Source organism: Prionailurus viverrinus, chromosome A2 (assembly GCF_022837055.1).
Source record: "Prionailurus viverrinus isolate Anna chromosome A2, UM_Priviv_1.0, whole genome shotgun sequence".
NCBI lineage: Eukaryota > Metazoa > Chordata > Mammalia > Carnivora > Felidae > Prionailurus > Prionailurus viverrinus.
The window spans coordinates 61652602-61675236 of record NC_062562.1 but is presented as its reverse complement, the minus strand read 5'-3'; the positions used below and the strand labels follow the sequence as shown (position 1 = coordinate 61675236).

At 57.7% G+C, this 22635-nt stretch overlaps 1 protein-coding gene across 1 annotated transcript in view; it reads right to left on the bottom strand.

Moving 5' to 3' along the window:
• Nucleotides 1–2052: 2052 nt before the first annotated feature.
• The window catches only part of ADCY1 (adenylate cyclase 1), a 112060-nt gene continuing 91477 nt past the window's right edge, over nt 2053–22635 (bottom strand). Inside the window, exons 15-20 of the mRNA XM_047850384.1 lie at nt 19263–19379; nt 18657–18803; nt 18051–18149; nt 12492–12606; nt 11315–11439; nt 2053–9603 (exon numbers count right to left, since the gene is read on the bottom strand). Of these exons, the coding sequence (XP_047706340.1) occupies nt 9277–9603; nt 11315–11439; nt 12492–12606; nt 18051–18149; nt 18657–18803; nt 19263–19379 (930 nt within the window). The 3' untranslated portion in view covers nt 2053–9276. The remainder of the gene's footprint in view (nt 9604–11314; nt 11440–12491; nt 12607–18050; nt 18150–18656; nt 18804–19262; nt 19380–22635) is intronic.

Sequence of the window (22635 nt, the reverse complement as noted above, 5' to 3'; positions counted from 1 at the left end):
TGCATGAAAAGTCCAACTTGCGGTTCTGGTTTCAGGAACTCTGGATCCGCTTCCTTCTGTGCTGGTGTCGGGGCCCTACTCTGTGGCCCCTGTGGGGCCAACGCTGTGGTTGACATCCCCATGCCCACCGGTTGCGGCTGTGTTCACAGGCAGGAAGCCCCCACAGCCTGAGAAGGCAGCCTTGTCCGAATCTGCCAGTTCCCACAGTGCTTACTCCTCGCCGTCCTGCAGGCCGGGCACCGGAGATCCGGGCATCAGTGCGGCCGGTTCTGGGGGGTCTCGTTCTGCACGGGCACTCGTCCCATCACGGGGACCAACCCTCGGCCTCCTTGAGCCCCGACTGCCTCCCTGCAGGCCCAGCCTGGAATTTGGGGAGGGGGACAATTCCATCCCTACCAGACCTCCCTTGGAACACAGGTCCTCGCAGTTGTGATTACCGTGAGGGTGCAGAGATGACGTCATTCTGGATTAAGGTCACGCCCTGCACCCAATGCAGACGCACAGGGAGAAGCCAGCGGCATGCACGTTGGGCCACTGCGAGCCCAGGACGCTGGGGGCCCCCCAAAGCTGGAAGAGGCACAGGCCGGACTGCCCCCCACATGCAGAAGGAACGCGGCCTCCAGAGGCGGGAGGGTACATCTCTGTTGTTGAAGCCCCCCAGCTTGGGCTCCTGGGTCGTAGGAGCCCCCGGAGATGCATACAGCCATCTACGCGGTCGCCCTGTGCACTCATTTCATGGCAGGGACGGCAGAGCAGGGGGAGGGCAGGTTCTAAACACAGAGACGAGGCCCCTGGGGAGGCTGACCGCGAACCAAGACGTGGAGGCATGTGCCGCAGAGGGACCCCTGGCCCTGGCTCTCTGGGGTGCCGGGGATGGCGGGGAGCCCATGTGGAGGCAGGGGCTGGGACAGCATGGAGCGGGCGGGGGCGGCCCTCGGAGCTCCTGGAGGGCCCCGTTCACCTGCGTGAGCTGGGGGTCCCCGCAGGGTTCCGGCACAGCTAGGACGTGACCAGTTGGCATCCGAAGCCCCATGAGAGTAGCTGGGGGGGGATGCAGTGGCCGGAGTGCCTAGGGGCCCCCGCAGGACGGGGCAGGGGTGGCAGACGGGCACACAGGCCAGGCAGAGCCAGAGAAGGTGGTCGATGTGGGACGAGGAGACGGGGCCAGCAGGGCCCCCGATGGCCGGGGCTCCGAGACAAAGCCTGGGGGCCTCCCCTGTGCGTCCCTAGCATTGGAGATGGGGGTCACACAGGCAGGGGAGCAGCGGGCAGGGCAGGTTTGGGGCCATCAGGGGTGTGCTCCCTGTGACTTCTGCCAAGCTGCTGAGGCGGGGGGGGGGGGGGGCGGGGGAGGGGGTCAGTGGGTGCTGGAAACAGCCTGGGGCTCAGGGCAGGGAGGAGGCTGAGCCAGCAACCGCCCTGCCCCACCCCTGCCCTCGGGGGGCGGGTCTCGGGCTCCATGGGATGAGCCTGGGCCACAGGCTCCTGCTGTCCAGGGTCCGGCCTGTCCCTTGCCTCCCCACCAGATATGTGCAGTCCCTGCACCACTGGCCTCTCTTGCCCCCTAACCTGGGGGTAAGAGGGGGCTTCCCCGAACGGTGGCATTAGCTGTGTCCTGGCAGAGGGTGGCTGGTGTCACTGCTGGCAAACCCTCCCTGACACTCTGGTCTGCTGCCTCAGGGCCTATACCCCGACCTTGGCCCGACTCAGCCGGCACAGCCCACTTTTAGTGAGCGGCATGGCTCAGCCTGTTGATGTGGCCCCCCCACTCCCTGCTGTCCCCTCTTGGTCTGCTTCCACGGGAATCCCCAACCAGGGGACACTCACCGGTCTGAGGAACCAACCCCAGGTAGTGAGTCATCTCCCCAGAGACTCTTGCTGGGAGCAGAAACTCCACGGCCAGTGGAGGGGTAACTGAGGCCCAGGCGGGGGCCCCCCACACTTTATAGGAGACCACCGTCCCCCTCAATGGGCAGTGAGGCAGGAGCCGCTCCAGATCCCACCCACGACCATGTGGCTTTCAATGAAAACCACCACAAAGTTTAGTCAAGCAATTTTTTCCTTTATTTTTGTTAAATAAGATTCCAGAAAGTATAGTGCAAACACTCAGTAGAAAAGTCGCAATTAAGAAATGTACATTCACGTTAACTTTTCAGTCTGTTCACCTCTTTGTTAATAAAAATAGGACCAATCACTCAGTTCTCTGTCTCGGTTGAACCATCTTGGAAAAGACTGGAAGGTACAGTGAGGGGCTGACGTAAAAATAGACCCGTATTGATTATACAAATCTATCGAGAGAAGCTATCCGGTGACCGTGAGCCGGCGTCACTCCGACCCCGTCACCTGGTTTTGTGTCTGAAGAACTGTTCTCGAGTGAGCTCGTGGGCGGAGAGCCCGTCCCCGTGCCCATCCACTCTGCCTTCCGCATTGGGACACGGCCACAGCCGGCGGGACGCGGAGGGTGCGGGGCTCACACCACCTTTCTTGGCAAGTGAGGAAACCCCCCAGGGTGGGCTTTGGGTTGACCATTGGCGAGAACGGAAGCTACTCTAAGGTGGTGGCGGTCACGTGTTACCTTCCTTGTGCAAGGGGGTGTGCAATCGTGCGGCCGGGGTGGGGCGGGGAGGAGGGGCGTCCGGGCTGGGACACGCTGCATCATTGGTGCAGGTGCTGCTGCCCGGACTTGGGCCCCAGGGTGCGCTGTGTCGCAGGGACGCTCTGCGGCCAGCCGGCAGATGGCCCGAGACGGGCCCGTCCCTCTGCGCGTGATGCGTGTTTTCAAAAGTGGGTTCACACACGTGGGGGTTTCACGGCATGCAATTCTGAGTGCACGTGGTTTGCGAGCCCATAATTTGTACAGGGTGAAGGCAAGACCGCACGGCCCCGCAGGACGGATGCTCCGGGGGCGTGGCGCCCCAGGGTGTGCAAGGGACGCAGTGGACTTCCTCAGGCTCCCCACGGCGGGGGTGCAGCAGTCCCCTGAGACGTGTGCTTCTGTCCAGGGCCCAGGGTTGGGTGGGGCCGCTGGTGGGAGGTGAGAATCAAGTTCTGGCTGCTGGTGAGCCCATGGTCTGGGCCGTGGGGGGCGAGAGCACACAGACGGGGCACTCAGAGGGGCCGTTCCCACAGACCGTCCTGCACGTTGCACACGACTAGTGAGCCCGAGCGGTCGGCCAGGTCTGGGGGGGCTGGCCTAGGACAGCTTCTCTGTTTACACATCAGTCCCCGGCAGGTGATGCACACTGTTTGCCTCTGAGCTGCCTAGGGCGGAAGGGGTCAGGGCCGTGGAAGCTGGGGACCCAGCACCTCCGCGACCCCTGTCTTGCCTTCCACTCCCACCCAGGGAAGCCTGCCCTTGGCCGTCCTCCGACCTGCAGGAGGGACTCCGCCCGCCCACAGCGGGCCAGGAGCATGAGGCACTGGGTGGCTGTGCCATCAGGAGGGACATGGCAGACACGGCCTTCCAGGGCTCACACGCCTTCTGACCAGGACTTGGGGGCCACTTGGCTGCGTGTACGTGGGGAGGCGTGTGTGTGGTCTGGGGGTTTCTGGGGGCCCCTGTCTGCCTGTCTGACACCAGAGAGGCCTCGCAGGAAGACTTGGGCAGCTGTCCCCCCGCCGCTCCGTGGTTTGCTCAGGCTAGGACAGGTGGGCAGCACACAGATTTAGGACAGAAAGGGACGGAGACAGGGTTCCTCAGGCTTGGAGCAACCTGGTGGGGGCGGCGGTCGAAAGCACAAGATGCTGTGCCGGGGAGAGCAGGGTGCCAGGTGAGGCCGACCCGCGCCCGGGGCACAGCCACGGGTGGCTGGCCACACACCACTCAGAGCCGGCCCGGGTGCGGACCAGCCGGGAGCTCCATCCAAACCAGCAGCGTCAGCCGAGGGCGGGGGGAGGGTGACAAAAACCAAGGGCTCGGGACAGACAGGCCCTGCCATTCTGCGCTGTGTGATGCCGCTCAAGTCAATAACCTCTCCTAGCCCCGGGGTGCCTCACGACACTGCGGGGCACTCAGCTCAGGGAAGGGGCCCTGAGGGCCGCCAAAGAGGCGCTGTTTCCTTCGTCTGTGGCCACGTGGAGACTCCAGACGTGTTTTCACCCCGGCCCTTCCCGCGGTTACCCGAGCGGAACCTACAGAATCCAGTGACGTGTGGGGAGGAATGCACAGATTGCACAAAGGAATCGAGGTTGTGTCCGGAGCGACCTCACCCACAGGGCGTGGCCGCCCCTGTGGTCAGCGCGCTGACCGCTGACAAAGTCACCCAAGAGGGCCCTGTGCGTGGACGTCTGTCTGCACGGCCGTGGGCAGCCGATGACCTGGCCTCCAGCCGTGAAGCCAAGAGGCAGGCGCCCTGCTCCCCGCCAGCTCCTCGTCCAGGGTTCCTGCCCCCCACCTACGGGCCCCTCCGCAGCCTCCGTGCACAGGGAGCCCAGACGGGCTGAAGACAGAAACCACCACACCCAACAACAGAACACGGGCAGTTTGCTGCCTCGATGACCCTGGGCTTCCTCACCGACACGGCAGACAGAAGGTTCTAAGAACATCAGGAAGAGACTCTGCTCCTGTCTACGGCCGGACACAGAGACGCCGTGTGGGGGCCACGGCCGCTCTGCCCCTGCCCCTCCTCGCCTCCCAGGGCTGGGATTTCTAAGGGAAATCAAGGCAGGGCACACAGGGACGGTCCCACCAAACGCCTGGGGGCAGGCTGGCTGCCCAACTCAGTCTGTTCTCTGTGACCCCATCTTAGCCTCAGGAACACACCATCGGTTTGTATTTTGCTCATGCCAGACCGCATATGCATACACACACGCACTTGCACACACATGCACATTTCACACCCATGCAAGAACACACACGTACACACATTTCACACCCGTGCACGGGCGTGTGTGCACACACACACACTCACCCATATACATGCACACATGCGCACGCACACACACGCACATATGCACTGATGTGAGCAAATCATGGCTCCAGCACAGCAGTTACGGTTTATCTGTGTGAACAGATCTGATGGGAAACAGACGGATTACATCTGCAGGGAAATTAAGAAATTCGAATGTAGGAGTCGTTACCATAAAGCCCTTTAGGGAGCTGTGGTCCCCAGACGTGGCCCCTGCAATCACGTTTACTCCCACGAGGGGGACAAGCAGGTGACATGTGTCCCCAGCACTACAGGACCGGCCTGCAGGTGCGCACAGACATCAGCCGGCTTCTGGAGCTGGGCGTCCCTGGGAGCGCCCCGAGGGCACGGGGTCTGGGGCTGGCACCCTGCCTCGTGCTGCTGGCCACACCAGGCTGTCCCTCCCACCACGGGCACTCTGCATTGCTACATCGGCTGCTGCGGGGCCCCCACGGTCTCTGGGCACAGGGCCTGCCTCTGGCTGCTTGCCACCTGCCACAGTATCGGGGACCCGGCCCCACTCCCCAGGGGCCCGCACTCCCGGGACCAGCTGCCAGTGCCAACCCCACACCTCCGGAGTCCAGCCTGGCCAAACGCACAGGTGGGAGTATATTCCTTAGGCTGAGCCAAACGGAGCCTTCCTGAACGTCTGCCCCTTGACCCCATCCCCACCCCACCCTCCAGGACGGGGGTCCTCAGGCCACCCCCAGCTGACCTGGGACCTGATTTCAACCCACTCCAGCCTATGACTCGTGAAGACAAACACTACCGCCAGATGCCACAAGAAGACAGGCCACACCCCACGTTTCCCACGTCCCGTCAGAGGGTGCTGGGGCTCAATCGTCCCATGTGAACTTTCAAAGCAAACGCAGCCGGGCAGACAGGAGGTCCAGGCGCCAGGACGGGGCCATGCCCTCTGCTTCCAGCCGGCCACAGCTGCCCCTTAATTTCACCAAACCAAACATTTTAAAATCAACAGCTTCTAAGAAGGTGGACTTTTTGTTTTTGTTTTGTTGTGTTATGTTTTTTTAATCGAAGCCACTACAAAATCGGGGTCAAGTCAGTTTCCGGGGGTGACTTTCCATACAGCCGACAGGCCTGCACACTTCAGAATTCCATGTGTCAGCTGTGACCCAGCTGGTCAGGGGGCCGCTCAGTGCCCGGCAGGGGGGAGCACCTGCCGGGTAAGCCGTGCATGGGTGCGGTGGGCGGGGCCTGCCTCCCAGGGAGGGACCAAAAGGACCCGACTCAGGGAGTCACAGGTACACAGCGCACAAGGGCACGTGCACATACATGCCGGGATAGAGACGGGTCCACCAGACCGAGACAGAGAAGGGCAAGGCCAACCGGACCCTTCCTTCTTGAGTGGGACAAAGCAGGGGTTCGGTACGTCTAGGCTGCTGATGGGGCCCAGCATGGAGCTACAGGGGACCCGGGTGTGTGCCTCTGAAGGCTGGCCGGGTCCTGTCTGAGCGCGAAGCCCGAGTGTCGACCAGGCTGAGTGGGGAGGATGGGCGTCCCGGCTCTGAAACACGCAGAGACAGCCTAAGGGGAGTCACTGATGTGCACAGACCCCAGCCTGCCCTCCCTGTGTCCCTCTGCTCCCTGTGCCCGGGGCACCGACAGCAAAGCCCATGGAGGAGCCTGAGCTGGGTCTGGAGGAGGGGCTGGAGGGGCCCTGGAGGTGTCGGCCCCCCATAGCATGGCTCGACTTGGGCACACATGTGCACATGGCTTGTGTCTGAGTTACCGGTCTGTTCTGCACCGGGCTTGGTTCCACATGTTAAAGTTGTTATTGCTTCTAGTGACAGAAGGTGTCTGGAAGCTCTGGTGGCTTTGGAGTCTGATAAAAGTGCAGGCTCGGGGGACCTGGTCTGTGGGGGGTGCCGCCCTGCAGGACACAGACCCTGTGGAGTGGACCACCCGGCCCCATGGTCCGTGGAAGCATCTGGAAGTTTGGGGTTGCTCTCTAGTCTACTGAGGTTGGGCGTAAGCAGCACACAGAGGGGGCGCCAAGGGACACCCCAAAGTGCCCCTCAAGCAGGGCGTGGCTTCCCCAAGCAGAAACGCGGGGCCTTGGGAACATCGCACGTCTGGGTAAAGGGTGTCATTCGCACCGTGATGGGCTCTTCTCATTTTTGGTGGGAGCGAAGGGGTGTCATGTGAAACACTGTGCTGTTTACAGAGCATCTCAAATAATTCAGAGAGGACCCCACGCGAAAGGCTAACGTTTGTCCGTGAACGCTGTACAAGAGTAAAAACAAGTAAGGCAATATCCTACAGTCCCATCCCAAGTACGGAGGAAGATGGCACACAGCGACCGCTGAGGCGGCACACGGATCCTGAACCCCAGGGAGCCGCGGGGCTGAGCCGCTGGTGACTGACGGTTGCTCGCTCGTGGAGGTGGGAGCCTCGCTGCCAGGGTTGGTCACAGAGGTCGGCTGCTCCTGGTTCCGTGGACCGCGGGTTGGGCCCAGCGAGGCCAGAGGGCCACTGAGAGTCCCATGGGCGTCCACCCGCCTCTGGAATCTGCCGTGCGTGTCTGGGGAGCCACCAACCCATCTCCACCAGCTTTGGGCCGGGGCCCTGAATCTTTAACAACAACCTCATGCTTGGGCCGTCCTGACCGCCCGGTCTCCACGTCCACTTCGAGGGGACACGCGGTCCCACCGGGGCCACCCGGGGAACTCAGGACCCTGCCTCAGCTGAAGGCCCGTACCCTCAATTCCTGTAAAGTCCCCTCTGTCTTGTGACAGAGCACGTTCACGAGGTCAGGCCACAGTGCCATCCATTGCTCCCCGGCCCCCAACCTGCCCTGGGTGGAAGACGGGCCAGGTCCCCAGCCCTGCAGCTGGGTGCAGACAGGCACACGGGCCACATGCTCACAGGACTCTTGAGGTGACTCAGGTTCCCCTGAAGGAATCATGCCATGTCTCTAAATGTGGGCGGGGGGGGGGGGGGAGTGCGCAAGCCGGGCCACTGAGACTTGTCAATGTAGCGATGGCTGTTGCTGGCCAGCAAACAGCTTGTTCTCAGGAGGGAGACTGTCCACCCACCCACTTCTGTCCTGAACCTGCGCGGACTGCCCCGCAGAGCCCCTGCCCGGCAACACAGCTGGGCAGGGTCGCCCCCCACGGAGCATGCCACGCCTCGCAGGCCTCCAGCGGGAGCAGCCTGGGGACATCCCCGGGAGCAGGACCCCCAGGCCCCTTCACTGGCTTCAGTCCCCCAGAGGCCCCCGCACTGCATGCTGGAGCTGCAGGTCAGGACTGGTCTCTAGATGGACTTGTCTGCCCAGACCCCCCTCTGGTGCCAAAACGGCCTTCCTCCTGTGGTCGGAGCTGAGGCCCCCGAATGTCTCGTCCAGGTATTTCTGGTCCGTCCTTTCCCCTGGCTGCTGCCCTGTGCCCCCAGCAGCACATCCCGGCGTCCTCGGTCTGCCCCTGCGCACATAGGTGACTCCCAGACCTCCGCACAGTTCCCTGCAGGAGGCCGGACACCCGCACGTGCAGCCCGAAACTCACTCCGAGACTCCCTGTCCGGCCGCTGGTTCTTCCGCCCTAGAAGCTCTCTCTGGGTCGTGAGGTTCACTTGTTTCAAAATCCATGCAGGCTCATGTTGTAAGTACTGGAGACCAAGATGACCAGCACGGTGACCAGAACAGCCGGGGTCTGTAGGAACCGGTGCCGTCAGGGGTCAAGGGACAGCACAGCGCAGAACAGGGAGGACGCTGGTCTTGATGCGGAGACGTGGCTCGGGGGCCCGTGAGTTCCAGAAGACCCGCCTCTGGCTCTCAGCAAAGACCGTTCTGGAAGGAGGTGTCCCCACCGCCTGCGCAGCCAGACAGGGGGCTTGTCTGTTCTCCCCAAAACCGCCCATCAAGGGCCCAGCCATCTGGGCCACGTTCTTGCCCTCACGGCCCTGCCGAGCAAGGCCTGGCTTCCGTCCACGCAGGCCCCACCACACAGGGTTCATGGTGCATCTGCCTAGGGGCACACTCGCGCTCATGCCCGCCGGCCACAGTTCCGCGGCTCTGGCTGAATGGAAGCCCGCAGCCCCGCAGGATGTCCTGAAGGGCCCAGAGCCTGACGCTAACCCGGCCGCTCCCAGGCAGCTGCTCCTTCTCTGTCACCAAGGAGAGGACCACGCGAGCACAGTCCCGTGAAAGCCTCAAGTCCACGCGGGCAGGGCTGCCCCTGGCCCGTCACTGCCCGGCTGCTTCGGGTCATGCCTGGACAGCTCCCCTTCCGCAGCCCAGCCACTGGCGCCCGGCCCGGCTGTCGGCCGGGCTGGTCCCTGCTGGAGCCCCCGAGGCCCAGACGCCCCGCACATTTGTGCCCTGAGCCCCTGGCAGCCAGCGTGGGCTCTGCTAAGCCTCCTTCCCAGCTGCTCCGGGGGGCAGGTGCTGGCCGTGGGGGCAGGGGGGGAGCCCTGAGCCCTGCAGAGCCCCCATCCCAGCTCTGACCGGGAGGCCGGCCATGGAGGACACCGGGGGTGGGCCCGTGCCCAGTCTGCCCTGGAGGCCGGCTCGCCCGTAGCCACACACTTTCCGCTCCCTGGCTTGGGAGCCGTTTCCGTCCGTCCTGCCTTCCAGGAAGTACGTCAGCATCTCACCCTTGCCCTTGACGCTGACCTTCCCGCGGCACACGAAGCGGTAGGTCCCCCGGCGCAGCAGCCGGTGAACCTCCTCGGTCACCTGCAGCGGAGGAAAGCAAGCGGGCACCCCTCTGGGTCGGCGGGCGAGGATCCTGGGGGCAGGGCCGCCCGGAGACTCCCTCCTCCACCCACCACAGCCTGTCTCCAGCATCATAGAGAGCCGGGAACCCGAGGGGCCCCAGGGATCCCCAAAGGGACAGCCCGGGGTCTCGGCCGCCTGCACACCAGCCAGCCACGGGCACGCAGGAGAAAGCAGTGCTCTCCAGGGGGAGGCCCGGGCACCAGCTGGATGCCTGGGCGGGACCAGCTCCAGCGGCTGACAGTGAGGGGCGGGACACACAAACCTGCATCGCTAACATCTGGGGCCCTCGCTTGCTTCTTTGAGGAAAGAACCAAATGTCCCATTGGGACCCAGCAGAAGAAGGATCCCATAAGAAGCGTTTACTGGCGGGTGTGTTCAACACGGGAGGGGGCCCTAGTGAGGGGCCACTGGCGGGAGAAGTGTCTCCGGGAACAGAGGTGGTCAGGGCATGTCAGAGCCCTGGGACCCTGAGAGGCGGGCACCTGGGTCAGAATGTGGCCACGCAGGACTTGCAGAGACCCACATGCAGCATGGGAGCGGGGGCCATGGAAGGGCAGTCCCTGTGGTATGACAGTGGGGCGGGGGAGGCAGGCACTTCGTGGAGAACAGCCACAGTCTATGGCGGGGGCTTGCTGGAATCTGATTTTGGAAACTTAGTGGACCTGGGACAGTGGCCTGGCTTCACCAAGGTCCCCCTACACGTGTGACCTGTCCTGGGGAGGCCGCAGGGTCCTGGATGGCAGGTGGGGTCACTCAGTGCCTTCGAGCTGTTCACGAACCACACACGTGATGCGGGAAAGTGTGCGACAATAAAAGAAATTCGAAGGAAGGACTGCAGACATGCAGACGCACCTCAGGGGATCCTGCCCTGTGCTGGGCACAGCTCTCCTGACAGTTTAAACCCAGGAACCCAAGGGCCTGCCAGGCACCTGAGAGGGACGTAGCACCTGCTGGATGCTGGCGGCGGGGGGGGGGGGGGGGGGGGGGGTGGGAGGAACAACTGAACACACAGATGCCGGGGAGCTGGCAGCCTCTACACAGCTCTCGAGGACCTTGCGAGGCATCAGGGCAGAGGGGGAGGCCGGTGCTGGACCCGGGGCCGCTGACAGAGTGCCCTGCATTCACTGTCCCGGTCCCATGGGCCCCCAGAGGCCAGCAGCAGCCACACAGAGGGACAGGCCTTCCCCCCAAGGCCCCAGGGCCTGTGGTGTGAGCCCCCGCAAACCTGGCCGAGGTCCCGAGAGCCACCCACAGCCCTGCACACCTGGGAAGAGCTGTCACTGCCCCCAAGCCTTGGGGTGGCCGGTCCAGGGGGTCAGGGCCAGGCATCTCACAGCACCCACCCTTCAAAACCCCAGGAAGCCCTTCCCTCTAAGGCAGCCGGGCAGGTGGGCAGGGTCCTGGATGCCAGAGGGGCTCACTGTCCTTGACTGGGACCCCAGCCCTCACCACACCCCCAACTCTGCACACGGCCATGCGGAAGCCAACCCCCGCGGCCACAGAGCAAACCAGACAGCAACGACCTCACGCCCCACAGGCTGTGGACACGCTGTGCTGGGCGGCATCCCGTCCCTGCCAGGCCCTGGGGCTCAGGGCCACCCACTCCTGCCAGGCCGGCCCCCGCCTCCTGCGTCTCATCTCCCAGCCTTGGCACTCGTGGTGAACTGACCTGGATTCTGCCCTGGACGCCGGTGCTGTCCATCCGACTGGCCACGTTGACTGTGTTCCCCCAGATGTCGTACTGCGGCCTCCGAGCCCCGATCACCCCGGCCACCACAGGGCCCACGTTGATGCCTGGAAAACAGCATCAGCACCGTCAGTGCCGGGAAGGCTTCCGAGGGCAGGAGCTGCCCCTCTTGGGGTCGTGGGGTCCCGGGGATCCTGGAACAGTGTCCAGTCCGAAGGGGCCGTTTGGAAGCCTGGGTGTACGGCCCCGTCCTCATCCTGAATCCCGTTCCCTGGAACGGAGACCCCACACTGCTCAGACGCCTGGCCTTTCGGGATGGCAGTGCACTCCCCCACACTGCTGTCCCCTTCCATTTCCCTGGCTGTGACCCCGCAGGTCTTGTAGGGTATGGGGCCCGGAACCATTCACGCTATTTCAGGGTGCTCTGAAGTGGGGAACAGAGGCCCCCTTCTCTTCACGTGGCTCAAGGTCCGAGTGCCCATCACCCCTGCAGCCATCCCAGAACTGGGGCCTCCTGGCCCTGCAGAGGCCACGTCACGTCGCCCCACACCGCACCCCGCACACTTTTCTGGGTCAGCCACAGGCACTGCGTCCCAGCCCAGCAGTGGGGTGCCGGTGTGGTATGCAGGACGCGGGGCCCAGACAGGGGCCCAAGGGCCACTTCCCCCACAGCTGGTGGGCCGGGCTCCCTGCTAGGTCCTCATGGGGGAGCGGGAACAGAATTTCTGTTTCCTGCCACGTCACTACACGCGGTGGAGTCCCGGCCAGAGGAGACAGCAGGACGCAGGGACTCGGGCCGGGCAGGCGCCAGGTTCCACAGACCCCTGCCGTCACCCTCACGCTCAGCCTAGCTCTTAGGATTTTTACTGGACACTGGACGTCTGAATTCTAGAACCACCACAAGCAACCATTTTTGGAGCATTCCCCCACCCCCACCCCCCACCGCCCCCGCCCACCACGAGTGGACTTAAGTGTTTCGTGAGCTCAACAGCAACCCTTTGGGTCTCAGGTCCGGGTCCCAGGACCCTTTCAGAGGCAGCTGTCCCTGTGCCCCCCAGGCTGCCCCTGGGAGGTCTGCCCTCCCTCCTGGACAGGAGGGGCCAGGCCACCAAGCCCTGGGTGGGGCAGGAGCAGCGTGCTGGCGTCCGAGGCCACATACCCACACGGAGCACAAAGTCGTTGTAAGACTGGTAGTTGATTTCATCCAGGACGTCGAACATCTCGATGGCGAAGTCAGCCAGTGTGCTCAGGTGGGAGGAGATGCCCTTCTTGGCCTGCACAGAGCAGACGGGGGGCGGTTACCACACTTAGGGGGTGTGACCACATGTGGGGGCTGGGACGCTCCACGGGCACCCCGCCAGGGGCAGAACCTGACCCCACGGGCACAGCAGCGCCCTGCCCACTGCAGGCTGGGTGGTGGCCTGGTGTCAGCCCCACGGGGTCGTGGGTGCACTGCCGGCACAGAGCCTGCTTAGGATTCTTTCTCTCCTCCTCTCTGGACCCCTCCCCAACTCAAGCGCGTGCTCTCTCTCTCTCAAAATAAACTTAAAAAAATATTCATTTGAGACAGCCCCTCTTGTGTAAAACAAAGACAACCGTCAGGTTTTTCTCTTCTTGTGACAGTTCAAGGTTTCTCATTTTTCTCTGTTTACGGGTATTTTACTAGTCCTCGAATAAAGGGAACAGACGCTTTAAAAAAACTTGACTGACTTAACTCTTGTCCGAATGGGTTAAGGTCTATCGGTAAATAGAGCAGATGGCCTAGAGAGTCCCGTAGGCTGTGCCCCTGCCCCCACCCCACAGTTTGCCTACTATTCACATCCTGCGTCAGGACCTTTGTCGCCACTGATGTGCCCACGGTAATTCACTATCGTCAACTAAAGTCCACAGTTTATATTATGTGTGTACGTTCTATGCGTTTTCCCAAATGCAGAGTTTCGTGCACCCACAAGAGTAGTTTTACTGTCCCGCCAGCTCCCATGCCCGCCTGTTCATCCCTCTCCCCCAACCCCGCTGGCAACCCCTAATCCTTCCAGGTCCCCATGGTTGTGCCTCTTCCAGAATCTCCCGTAAGTGGAATCACACAGTACGTAGCCTTTCCAGATCTGCTTCTTGCCCTAGTAAGATGCATTCAAGTCTCCTTTATGTCCTTCTGTGGCGTGAGAGCTCATTTCTTTCTAGAGCTGACGGACCGTAGTCTGTTATCCATTCACCTACCGAAGGGCGTCCTGGTTGCTCCCTGGTTTTGGCAATTATGAGTAGAGCTGCTGTAAACATCCGTGTCAGATGTTTCGTGGCCCTAAGTCATCTGTCCCTTTGGGTAAATGCCAAGCAGTATTGCTGGAACGTACAGTAAGAGTGTATTTAGTTCTGTAAGAAACCGCCAGACTGTCTGTCCCCCACAGCGGCCGCCCCACTCTGCGCTCCCACCAGCGGTGAGCATCCCTGCCACTCAGCGTCCTCCCCAGCGCTGGGCGTCGTCAAGGTTCTGGCCCCTCTAATCAGTGTGCGGTGGTGTCCCATTGTCTTAATTCGTATTTCCTTGCAGACGCCTGATACAGAATATCTCTTCCAATGCCTACTCATCATGTGCCAGCGACATGTCTGGATTTTGTGCCCACTTCTTAACTGGGTTGTTTTCTTATTCTTGAGTTAGGGTTTGATGCAAGCCCTTTATCAGAGAGGTGGTTTGCAAAGATTTTCCCTCAGTCTGTAGATTGGCGTTTCATGATAGTATTTCCCGCACACATTTAAAATTTTCAGTTAGGCCCAACGTAGTGATGATTTTTTCCATGGGTCATCTAAACACTGATCATAGAGGTGCCTGGGTGGCTCAGTCGGTGAAGCACCCAACTCTTGATTTCAGCTCAGGTCACGATCTCACAGTTCATGGGATCAAGCCCCCACATCAGGCTCTGCGCTGACAGTGTGGCGCCTGCTTGGGATTTCTTTCTCCCTCTCTCTCTGCCCCTCCTCTGCTCATGCTCACTCTCTCTCAAAATAAATAAACATTAAAAAATAGCTTGGGGACACCTGGGTGGCTCAGTCAGTTAAGGGTCCGACTTCGGCTCAGGTCATGATCTCACAGTTTGTGAGTTCAAATCCCACGTCAGGCTCTGTGCTGACAGCTCGGAGCCTGGAACCTGCTTTGGATTCTCTGTCTCCTTCTCTCTCTGCTCCTCCCCTACTTGTGTTCTGTCTCTCTCTGTCTCTCAGAAATAAATGTAAAAAAAAAAATAGCTTTAAAAAATAAAATAAATAAACACTTAACACCAACCCAAGGTCACCTTGATTTTCTCATGTGATTTCTAGATGTTTAACACTTCTGCCCTTCACATTGAGGTCTATGATCCATTCTGATGTAATTTAACCCATTTTGTGTTAACATCTCTCTAAATACAGGTGTGTACTTGTTCTGGCACTGTTTGCTGATGATTACCTTTGCTCCATTCACTCTTCTGTCAAAGAACTGTTGACTCTTGTCAATGGGGGTCTGTGTCTGGGCTCTCTATTCCATTTCGTTGATCTAGTTGTCCATTCTCCCCAACACCACACAGTCTTGCTCATGGCAGCTTTCTTTCTAGCAACCTGAAGTCCATAGTTCAGTTCTCCAACTCTGTTCCACCTCTGCTGTCCTGTGTTAACGGCTCTGCGTGTTTTGCCTCATGTAAACTTAGGGCCAACTGGTCAATATCACACAGTGACACGCTGGACTTTTGAGCGGGATTGCAGGAAATCTATAAGGTCAGCAATAACCGGCCTCTTGACCTTGAGTCTTCCTATGCAGGAACGTTCCTTCTACACCTGTTTGATCTCGATTTCTTGCATCGAAGTTATACACTTGCCCTCATAGAGATCGTTATAATTATTTTTTAAATGTGTACCTAGTATTTAACTTGGGGGAGTATGCAAATATAAGTGGCACTCTTTAATTTCAAATTCCACTTGGGCATTGCTGGTATGTAGGGAAGTGACTTTATTAATCTTGTTTCTTGTGGTTGCTTATTATAGACATTTGGGAGATTCTTTTTTAATGTTCCACATAGATAATCATGTCATCTGTGAAGAGACAGTTTCTCCTCCCCAGTCTGTATACTTTTACTTCCTTTTTTTGTCTTATTGCACTAGCTAAGTCTTCCAGTATGAACGTTGACTAGGAGTGGTGACAGAGCATTCTCGCCACGCTCCTGACATGAGCATGAGGCTTTGTTTGTCATCATTAAGTATGATACTAAACTACACCTTTTTGTAGATGTTCTCTACCCAGTTCACGAGGTTTCTATTTGTAGAGTTTGCTTATATTTGTTGTTTTTTAAATCAGGAATGAGTTTGGATGTTGTCAAAATGGCTGTTCTGCCTCAATTAATTGATGTGATCATGTGATTTCTCTTCTTTATCCTGTGGATACAGTAAATTTCATTAACTCATTTTGAAATGTTGAACCAGCCTTGGTATTCTGAATAAATCCAACTTGTTTGTGGCGTATTATTCTCTTCATACAATGTTGGAGTCAACGAACATTTGTCAAAGACTTCCACATCCATACTCGCGAGAAATACTGGCCTGTGATTTTCCTTCCTTGTAATCGATCTGGCTTTCGCATTATTGTAATACTGGATCCATAGAAGGAGTTAGAAAGAAATGAATTAGAAACTTCTATTTTCTGGAAGAGAGTTTATAGAATTTGTGTAATCTTTTCCTTAAATGTTCAATGAACACATCTGGGCCAAGTGCTGTTTTGGAAGGTTACCAATTATTGGTTCAATTGTTTTAATAGATACGGTCTGCTAATATTTTTTATTTCCCCTTGTTCAAGTTTTGGTAGATTGTGCCTTTCAGAGAATTGGTCCACTTGGTCCAGATTATCACATTTGTGGGCACAGAGTTGTTCATAACATACCTTTTCATCCTGTTACTTTCCATTGATTCAGTACAAGTGAATATTTCTAATATTAGTAACTTGTGTTTTCTTTTTTTCTCAGTTAGTCATGGCTAGAGGTTATAAAATTTTTTGATTTTTCAAACAGCCAGCTTTTAGTTCCATTGATTTTCTTTGGTGCTTACCTGTTTTCAAGTTCATTGATTGTGCTCTGATGTTTCCCCCAATGCTCACCACAGATTTATACTGTTCTCCTTTCTGTAGTTTGCCAAGGTGGAAGCTTACACGGTTGATTCGGGATCATTCTTCTTTTCTAATATATGACTTCTGGGACGTAAGTTTCCTTCGGAGGGCCTGCTGCATCTTGCAGGTTTTGTTCAATTGTATTTCCATTTTTAGTTAGTTCAACACGTTTTTAAGACTTCTCTTGAGAGTTCTTCTTTGACTCATGTCATTTCGACAAGTGTTGCTTAATAGGCAAATAAATAGTTTGGAATTTTCCAACTATGTCCCTATCGATAGATTTCTAGTTTAATTCCATTTGGGTGTGAGAACACACTTTACATGATTTCAATTGTTTTAGACTCATGAAGGTGTGTTTTATGTGCTCTATCTTGGTCAGTGTTCCGCTTGAGCATGGGAAGAATGTGTATTCTGCTGTTGTTGGATGGAGTTGTCTGTGGGTGCCAATTACATCCAGGTGCTTGATGATGCTGTTCAGTTCAACCATCTTTGCAGATGCCCCCTTGGACCTGCCAGTGACCAAGAAGGGTGCTGCAGTCTCCAACTGTAACAGTGGGTTCATCGATTCTTCCCCGTGATTCTATCTATTTTTGCCTTACATATTTTGACACACTGTTGTTAGATGTATACATGTTAAAGATTGTTATGGTTTCCTAGAGAATTGACTCCTTTATCATTTTGCAGTCTCCCTCTTTATTTCTGTCTCATAATTTTCCTTGATCTGAAGTTTGCTTTGTCTGAAATTAGATCACTACTTGAATTTTGTCTTATTAGTGCTAAAAGGGTATCTCTTTCTACATCCTTTATTTTTAAGGTATCTGTGTCTTTAAAGTGTGTTTCTTGGGGCACCTGAGTGGCTCAGATGGTTGAGCGTCCGACTTTGGCTCAGGTCATGATCTCAAGGTTTGTGAGTTTAAGACCTTCACAGGGCTCTCTGCTGTCAGTGCGGCCACTTCGGATCCTCTGTCCCCTTCTCTCTCTGTCCCTCCCCCACTCGTGCTCTCTAAAATAAATAAACATTTAAAAACAAATAAATAAAGCATATATCTGGGTCTTATGCTCTTGGCCACTCTGTCAGTCTCCTTTAACTGGCATATTTCCACTCACATTTAAAATGATTACTGACATAATAATCAATGGATTATTATGAATTAGTATCTCCCATATTTATAACTGTTTTGCATTCATTGCATTTTTTTTTGACAACTTCCTCTCTTTTCCTGCCTATTTTTTTAGAGGCAACCTGAAGACATTATTCACAGCTCTGCACTGGGAAAGGGGAACACTCCACAGTGCCCGGCTGGCAGGACTGGGGTGCAGCTGGTGGGGAGGGAGCAGGGCTGGTGGGGAGGGAAAAGGGCTGGTGGGGAGGGGGCCAGTGGGGCGGAGCAGGGCTGGAAGAACCCCCTGTGACTGGCCTTGGTGCCGATGTTCTATGGGGGAGTGTGTCTGGAGACAGCTGGCCACTGGATGGACAGCCCACGGGCCGCTGCTCTGACCCACTTATCAGGCAGACTGGGGCTCAGTGCAGAGCCTGCCCAGAGTTCCGGAGCAGTCTGGGGCAAAACTGGGACCCAGTCCCCGAGCGGCACTCACCTTGGTCCCAGTGGTGGGCGCCAGCCCCACAGCGGCCATGTAGGTGCTCCCGATGGTCTTGATCTTCTCCAAGTCCTTGTAAAAGTCTTTGTCCATGAGCTTTGTTTAAAACACAAAACTGTTCAACGTTACATAACATCTTAGAGAAGCCACTTTGACAGCAAGCACAGGGCAGGGGGAGCGAGTGCTGAGAAGCAGTGTGTCTTGTCTGTCTCAGGCACCAGACAAGGTCTGGGGCGATCTGAGGGGCTCTGGCAAGGGCGTGGGAAAGAGGAGCCCAGGAGGGACCGCACAGAGCACAGGCGTCCTGCAGTGGTGACCTCAAGGTCACCTGGAGGAGACGCCCCAGGGCAGGGAGCGGGGCAGGTGCAGACTCCAGGGTCGTCAGCCCGAACACCCCATTTACTAGGTAGGGGACAGGTGTCAGCACCTGCCACGGGAGCTCAGTGCCCACAGGTGGCAAAGGGCCCTCCTCCAGGGTCAGGGTCTGCCTGGACCCCCCAGGGGGACAGAATGTATGAGCCTCCTCCCGGTTCCGTGTGCAGGGAGCGCGCCACATGGCAGGTACAGTGCAGACGCGGCCCCACAGCGGCCGGCGGCCCTCACCTCGTCAAAGTCTGCGATGATCTCGTTCAGGAGACGCAGACACTCCACCCCCATGTTGTTGCCGTCCAGCTCGATGTAGAAGTCGTCGAAGTTGGGGATGGAAGCAAACATGACGCCCACCTGTGAGTAGGACTGGTAGTACAGGTCCTGGGGGCAAAGTTCAGATCAGCCATGGCACCCAGCCATGGCGCCAGGGGTAGCATGTGGGGCCAGGGGGGGGTGGGTGGTGGGGGACAGGAAAACAGCCCTGGAACCCTGGATGCTCTCTAGCCAAAGCCGGTCAAGCTGGCCCCGCCTTCAGCCTTCGGGGTCTAAAGCGCTGGCCAAGCCTATTGTTGAGTTGACAGTTGTGAGCCCTGCTCTGCCGGGTGGTGGGTTCCTGAAGCCCACCCTCCCTCCACGCAGGGTGGAGGCTGCTATGCTCCCTCCCAGGACCAATCCCAGGGGCTTCCCAGGGCCCAGCCCCACCTGTGACCCGGGCGTGGGCAGAGGGGACCCACCCAGCCTCGGTGCTTTGCGATTTTAAGCAGAGACGTGATGGGAGGGTCACTCCAGGTGGGACCCCGGCCGGAGCAGGCGGGGTGGGGGGGCAGGAAGCAGGCTCACCATGTTGCGGGGGTTGGACATGAGGAAGTGCTGAGCCACGTGGGCCGGCAGGAGATTGAAGAGAATCCTCTTGTTGTCCAACTTCACCCTCTCCATGTCATCTCTCTCCTCCTCTGCCTGGGGACAGACCCTGCGTCACCCACTGAGCACTTCCTTCCCCCACACCCCGCGTAGGCTCCCCCAGACCCCTCCCAGCCAGGCGCAGCTACCCTCCTCAGGACCATCAGTCCAGCCACACCCCCGCCCTTGACCTAGGAGGGGGACCCTCAGCCCCTCAACCCTGCGTGACGTCTGATGTCCTGTCCTACCTTCCGCCAGAACCCTGCCAGGTCAGTTCAACCGGACCCCTCAGCCCCAACATTTCCCCTTTGGGATTTTCTGTCCGATGATCCCCTGCCTCTTCCTTGGTGATAAGCCCCCGCCTGTCTGTTCTGTCCCTGTCCCAATGGCCCTGAATGATACCTGTCTTGCCACTGCGCACAAATGCCATGGATCCTTTTCCTAAAACGCCTGGGTCTCTCTAACCATCCAAAGTAAACTCCAAGGGCACCGATCGATGGTCTACACAGGCTCCTCTCCACCCCCACTGGGCAGAGCGGTTACATCAATGTCACTGGGGCCCAGAGGAACCACGAATTTCTGGGTTAAGTCCCCAGTGCTGATCAGCTGGAACTTTCAAAGGGGAAATGGGGAGATTCAAACTTTCAGTGGGGCCTTCACCCCATTTCCAGAGTACACGCCCAGCCACCTTCTGGGGTCCAGACCATGAGACATGTGGGGGACCTGGGGTGCAGCACCTAGGTGGGGGACCTGGGGCGGGGGACAGATCCAGCACGTGCAGACTCCCTGGAGCAGGGGTGAAGCCCAGCGGGGCCCCACTGGGGTCTGCTGCTGGGCGGGGGGTGGGGGGACCTCTTAGCGCCAGGGCCACGCACAGACTAATGAAGCCCGTGGCAGCAACCCCGCCCAGCAGCCTGTGGCAGCCACACCGGCCTTCAGGGACCAGAGCCACCAGGTGGCCGCTGGCCACTCATCCTGGATCCAGCTCGACCTGGGAGAGGAGTGGCTTGGGGAACATTTCTAGGGTGCGTCAGCCCCATGGACACCGGACTCTGGGGATAGTGACAGTGGCACAGTGAGGCCCCGCTGGCAGCCTGCGGCCTGGCCTTCAAAGCTGGGGGTCCTGGGCACCACTCCCCAGTCCCCACTGCATGATCAGGTGACACGCTCCGGCTTCCTCATCGTAAAATGGATGTAAAATACTCAATTTTAGGGGCCGCGCTCCTCGTCGACGGTTAGGGGAATGTGTGCTATCTACTCAACCTGGACTGTCCGTTCCAGGAAACTCAGTAAAACGTTTACCAATTAAAGTGAGAAGTGGGGGCTCCCAGAGGCAGAGCTGCAGCAGCAGGACAGGGGGACGCCCGGAGCGCGGGGGACGCCTGGAGCGCAGGGGACGGCGCGGCGGGCCGAGGGCCCCGGGCCTCCTCTGGGGGGCGCGCTGGGGAAACAACCCAGGCTGTCTGTTATCCAGGAGCCTGGAGACGGGACAGGTTCCACTTCCCCCTCACAGCGGGCAGTCAGGCGGCAGGGGGCACAGCAGAGGGAGCCCAGAAGCAAGCTAGGAGAGGAGCCAGCCTCTGCAGGGAGGAGGCCACGGCCATCAGAGCAAGGGGAGCGTCAGAAGCAAGCCAGGAACGTCCGCTAGGACACACGCAACTCATTACCCGTGACACGTGTGCACTGACAGCCACAAAAGAAAGCTTTTTGCAGGAGGAGATAAAAAGGAAGTAAACAGTAGTTTTACGATAGCAGTTTTACTCTGGCCCTAAAAATTTTGCTGTCCCTGAAACACTGTTTGTGTTAATGATACCTTTAGAAAAGCAATGTAACTAAATACGCTTTAACTTTGTAAAATAAAAAATCTTGGCTTATCACCTTGTGAGCAAAAGCTTTGGACTTACGTTCAGTTTATTTCAACGGACTTAACAATTCATGGAGATTTACAGCCCATCAGAGTAGCTCTCTTTAAAAAAAAAAAAATCATTGTCTGAGGGGCGCCTGGGGGCTCAGTCAGTTAAGCATCCAACTTTAGCTCAGGTCATGATCTCACAGTTTGTGGGGTCAAGCCCCGTGTCGGGCTCTGTGCTGACAGCTCAGAGCCTGGAACCTGCTTCGAATTCCGTGTCTCCCTCTCTCTCTGCCCCTGCCCCACTCATGCTCTGTCTCTCTTACAAAAAATAAACATCAAAAAAATTTTTTTAATAAAAACTAAATCATTGTCTGTTTTTCAATCCATCCCCAGGTGCAAAGGTTTACATTAAATGCGATGGGGAAATTTCCATCTTCTTACAAACTAAGCGGAGGAAGTTGTGTTGTTATGTTTACAACAGATTAGATGAAAACCCACTGAAATCCTCTTCCGGCCAGGAAACTGTAAGTATTGGTAGGAAGGAGCGGGTGTGGGTGACACATGCCATTCCTGTCAACACACGGGAGACACATCCACACCCACCGTCAAGCTGTTCCCTCCATGCGAGCACTTGTTTCCAAAGGCATTTCCCTTCTCACACGTCAAAATCTGACCTTAGACCCTAAGGGACAGAACGCAGGAGCTGGCATCTCGGAAATTACTCCCCAGGGTGCAACTACCAACAGGCGCGTGGCTCCGAGAAGGGCCGACAGGCTGGGAGCACCGTCTCTCCATAAACAGAACAAACCAGAACAACATAACCTGGCAAGTCCCAGATCGGCTGACGCTGGTGACCGGTGGGCTGTGTGCGTCGTGATGGTTACCGTGACCCCCACAAAGTGCTGCAAAGACTTTTTGTCCAACCAACCAGCCCCGCAGACCCTCCCAGCGCCTGCAATCAAGGCTGTGCTCGCTCAAAATGAACAGCCAGTCACACTCTTCCTAGGAAGTGATGTCCCTGCCTCCTCCTGGAGGTGATATCTGGCTGGAGGCAGGTGCTCATGGCCAGCTCATTCTTCAAACAGTGGGAAAGTGCTTGTTTTCATTTCCAGAACCCTGTGAACAGAGCTGCTGATGCTGCACAAGGGTCCTCAGGAGACAAGAACCAACAGGGCACGTGCAGACGTCAAAAGAGATTTGTGACCAGGATGTGGCTCACGGGATCATGGAGGCTGAGCAGGTCCCACCTCTGTTCTCCACTAGCTGGGTGCCCGGGAGAGCTGGCGGTGGGGGTTCCATCCAAGCCCCAAGTGCCGACAACCACGGGAACCAAGGGCAGAAGGCTAATGTCCCAGAACAACAGTCTGGTAAAAGAGGCTGGAATCTTCCTCTTTTTGTTCTTTTTTTTCTTAATTTTTTTTAATGTTTATTTTTGAGAGAGACAGAGCGTGAGCAGAGGAG